The sequence below is a fragment of the Galeopterus variegatus genome, unplaced genomic scaffold, assembly GCF_000696425.1.
Source record: "Galeopterus variegatus unplaced genomic scaffold, G_variegatus-3.0.2 Scaffold10203, whole genome shotgun sequence".
Lineage (NCBI taxonomy): Eukaryota > Metazoa > Chordata > Mammalia > Dermoptera > Cynocephalidae > Galeopterus > Galeopterus variegatus.
The window spans coordinates 7,547-11,815 of NW_007736314.1; the positions used below are offsets into that span (position 1 = coordinate 7,547).

The 4,269-nt window shown below is 35.7% G+C and overlaps 1 protein-coding gene across 1 annotated transcript; it reads left to right on the forward strand.

The window, feature by feature from the left end:
• The first annotated feature begins 1,521 nt into the window (after nt 1-1,521).
• On the forward strand, nt 1,522-3,453 carry LOC103609856 (E3 ubiquitin-protein ligase Topors-like). Its single transcript, XM_008594129.1, has one exon. The coding sequence runs from the start codon at nt 1,522-1,524 to the stop codon at nt 3,451-3,453; it is 1,932 nt and encodes a 643-aa protein (XP_008592351.1).
• Nucleotides 3,454-4,269: the final 816 nt, after the last annotated feature.

Consider the following 4,269-nt stretch of genomic DNA (forward strand, 5'->3'; position numbering starts at 1 on the left):
TATAATGCACTAATAAGTGTCTTTAGCTGTGTTTATTCTGTTTATTTTATACATTCATTTTAAAATGTCAATGTGTATACTTTTTATTTCTTGAAATCCTGTTTGGTTATGTTTTAAATCCTTCTGGTCATATTTGATAGACTCTCTCTTTTTTTGCAATATTTTCAAACACTTATTTTTTTGAACACATCCAGTATACTCATTTTCTGATTTTTTAGGAGCCCATTTTGCTTTCTATTATTTCTGTGGATTCATTCTTATGATGGCTTATTTTTTGTGTGTTAGTGATTTTTTTTTTTTTTTTATTGTGAACTCATTATGGGAAATTTGTCATGAGATCGGGTTTGAGTGTGTTCCCTCAGAGAGAATTTGGGTTTGCCTTTGCCATTTGCCTTGGGTCACTATCAAACTCAAAATAAATGATCCTCTTGATATTTTCAGGAAAACCAAATTTATTCTGCAGGCATACTTGTTTCTAGCTACAAAATCTCTGCTGAGATTTCTTGCTGACTCTTCTTTGAGGCGTTTTTTTTTTTCTAATTCTTTTAGGAAGTGGTTTCTTATTAGATATTTAACCTTGGACGGAGTTCATTCTTTGTCTCCTATCATCCGCAACTATCGGTTCTGACTATCAGAATTGAAACTCCAGTACACCAAATAGGTGCAACTAATGGCAATGCATTGTACATATAATAAACATATATTTAGTTACACACATCTGGTGTTTATTATATGTTTATTATATTATATTTATTATATTATATTATAAACATGTATTTATTACATGTATAATATAATATGTAATTATATAATATATGTATCTACAATATATAAAACTATTATAGGTATCATTATTCTTTTATTCCTAGTGGGAGAATTTTTCAGGATGCTTTTAGTTCACAATTCTGCCAGAAATTAATGCTTACTTCTAACAGTTTATAATCGTCTTTCATACTTATATATAAACTTAATTCTTTATTTAACAATATATCCAGCCATCTTCTTATATTAGTATTATAGATTTGCTTCACTTTTTTTCAACAGGTGCATAAAATTAAATTCTATGTGTAAATTATCATTTGTTGAACAATCCCTACTTTAGGTTGCTTTCCATTTTTTGCTATTACAGAAAAAAATCAACATATATTTGCCGGCATATTTGTATATCTAGATTAAATCTAGAGTTAGAATTGATAGGTCAAAGCATATGATACTTAATTTTTAATGTTTATTTTTAATTTGTTTTTCAGAGTTTGCAACAACTCATTAGAGAGAGAGAGAAGAAAATCAGTGTGCCTGTATATCCATTGCCTTATCTACATTGGGTTTTACGAGCACATTATTATCAATTTGAGGAATAGTTTGCTTCTTAACTTTATTCTATCATTTATTCCATGACAATAAGACATATTACAGAAACATGAATAGAGTGCTTTTAATAGATATTTTTCATGCCAGATGAGGAATTGATTTGAACCAATTTTTCTCACATTTGACTGTGAATTATAATCTGTTCAGGCAATGCCATTAGATCTGTCATCTGACTGCGAATGTCCTAACTGTTTAGAGGGTGCTCAGGATGAGTCTGATTGGGATCCGTCTTCCAAGAAGAGTGGCAACGGCTCTTTATATTCAAGATCAAGAAAGAAATCTGTGCCTTCTTTCAGCGAACAGTGCTTTACTTCTCAGTGTTGTTCCACCAGGCCGGAGAGTGATAATAAAGAAGACGTAATGTTTCTTTCCTCAGAGGAGGAAAGCTGTGTAGGGTCTTCTCAGAACAATCATCTCAGTCTGAGCCCTGAGGATATCAGAAGGAAAATCCGACCATTGCGAGAGCTGACTATCCAAGAGTTACTGAGGGAGTTTGGAGATAGTGGAAAGTTTCAACCCAGCTCCATGTCCGTGGGCCACTTCAGAGATCAGGTGGTTATGAAGTTCAGAAGAGCTCTGTATTATTCTGGAATCTGGGTGACACATGTCCAAGGCTACAGACTTAAAAAACACTTTTCAGCTAATTATTTCAAAAGAAATCCCGACTGCCTTCACCGGCTGGTTCCCTGGCTGAAACGGGAACTGACAGTTGTCTATGGAGATTATGGCTACACAGTGAAGAATATCCTAGCCACCATCCTCCAACACATGACAGAATATGATTTGGACAGTGAGTCCTTCATTCACCTCCTGGAACCTTATCTCCTACAACACACCCACCATTTCCTGCATGAATTTATGAGTTTTGTCCATTCACCTTACAACATGGAGACCTATGACCAGAGAGCCATCTACCAGTGTCCGACTGCTTCATCGTGGGGAAAGAAGTCCATTGTATCAGCTCCTGTTTTGTCTTTGCCTAAGGATCATGCTCTACTGAGATCTCAACACGATACTGAGCAGTTTGAAAACACCCAGGATCAATGGGATAATGAGGAGATGCCTCTGTCAGGCTTGAAACAGTTTCCAGAAAGTAACTCTTCCTCAAAGAAATCCAAAATCCCACCAGCCCATCATAAAACAGCAACCAAAATCCATGTTGGGATCAAAGACAGACCAGAATCAGGTGATCACAAAGGCACAATTTCTACTAATAATATGCTCCAGAATTGGGCCACTCCAAGGGAAAAGGGATCAGGTTTACTAAACAGCAAAAAAAAAGTTCAAGAGAAAGAGACAGAAGGGATAAAGTTGCTTCCTGATCACATCCAGGATCTGAGAAAGAGTGGAACAATGGCACGTGCCTTCAGTACCCCAGCAATTTCGAATTTGGTCCAACCATGGAACTACAATCTAAGAGAAAGAAGGGTCTTGAGCCTTGGCCAGCAGACAAATTTCCAGAAAAAAGTAGAGAAAAACAAATATTCAGATTCTTCATCAAAGATCTTTCAAAAATTGCCCAGAGAAAGTTCCTTGATAAGTTGGAAATCCAGAAAGAGAGAACCTTCTCGGAGTTGCATTTCAGAATATACTCTTTCTCCTAAGAGAGATGGCAGGAAGCTGTGTTCTTTCAGAAAAAAGAGGATGAAGTGCAAACAGTCCTCCCAATTTGTAGAAGTTGGTTCACACACCAGTAGAAGAATCCAAAGACGATCAAGGTCCATTACTCACAGATCCAAATCCTGGTGTGTTGGACATAGAAAGAGATCTGTAAGCAGAGAATCAAGCAATCTCTCTCTGAGAGGAAGTCACAGAAATGAACACTTCACCCATAATATATTCTGTGAGCCCTCAAGAGAAAACAATGTGCATGGCAATCAATCAGACTACTTGAGGGCTTCTTCAACCACAGTCCAAAAAACAAAGCTTTCTTCAGCTACTTTGAAGTGTCCCTCTAAAAGTGAAGGTGTTTCCCAAGCTGGAAGCATTTGTTACAGTCCCACATTCTTACAGACTGAGACTGTTACAGTCCCACATGCTTACAGACTGAGAAACACAGATCCCCAAGTAAACAGGAGATGAAGCAAAAAAACACATTTCCTAGAGTTAGACGAACCAGAGCAGTTAGACACAGAAAAAACAAGTTCCAGTGTCCAGATATACAAATCACAGAGGAAGTCAGTGATGGATTGGGGTATCCGGATGATACAAGACAAATGAGTAGTGTTTCTGAATGTGCATCTTCCTGCAGCAGGCAAATTAAACAAACAAACAAACAAACAAACAAACAGAAATGCAAGCCTTTGGAAATATCACCAGGCCAAGAATGAACACAAAGTAGACGTAGTGCCAGAAACACACAGGTGCAAATTGTTTTGAAAGGCAAATCAGTCTACTTAACTAGCCACCAAGGATCTTTGAAAGTGTGAATGTAATCTAAAAACTTTACGGAAAAAATGTATTACATTACTTTGTAACTGGAACTAAAAGCCTAATGATTAAATCCAAATGCCTTTTGGAGATAATTGTATATTATTAAATTGGTCACATGTGTAAATATTATTTCTGCCTGCTTTTTTTCTCTTAATTCTTAAAATATTTGCCTTATATTTTAGTTTTTAGATTTAACTGTGAAGAATGACCGCCCAAAGTTCCAAACACCACAAAGACTATATTAACAATAGCAGTATAAGTTTCTTAACACATTATGCACATTAAGTATGTTACTAAACATAAATGCTGTCTTTAAAAACAATATATATATACACACAAACACACATACATACATACATACATACATACATATAGAAGTCTATTATATTCCAGACCTAATGCATTTCCAATCCAAAAAAAAAGAAGTTCACAGTAGACACAGGATGACATTTGTATGTAATAAAT

Coding starts and splice junctions, on each gene's coding strand:
- LOC103609856 (XM_008594129.1), top strand. CDS start 1,522: ATGCCATTAGATCTGTCATCTGACTGCGAATGTCCTAACTGTTTAGAG.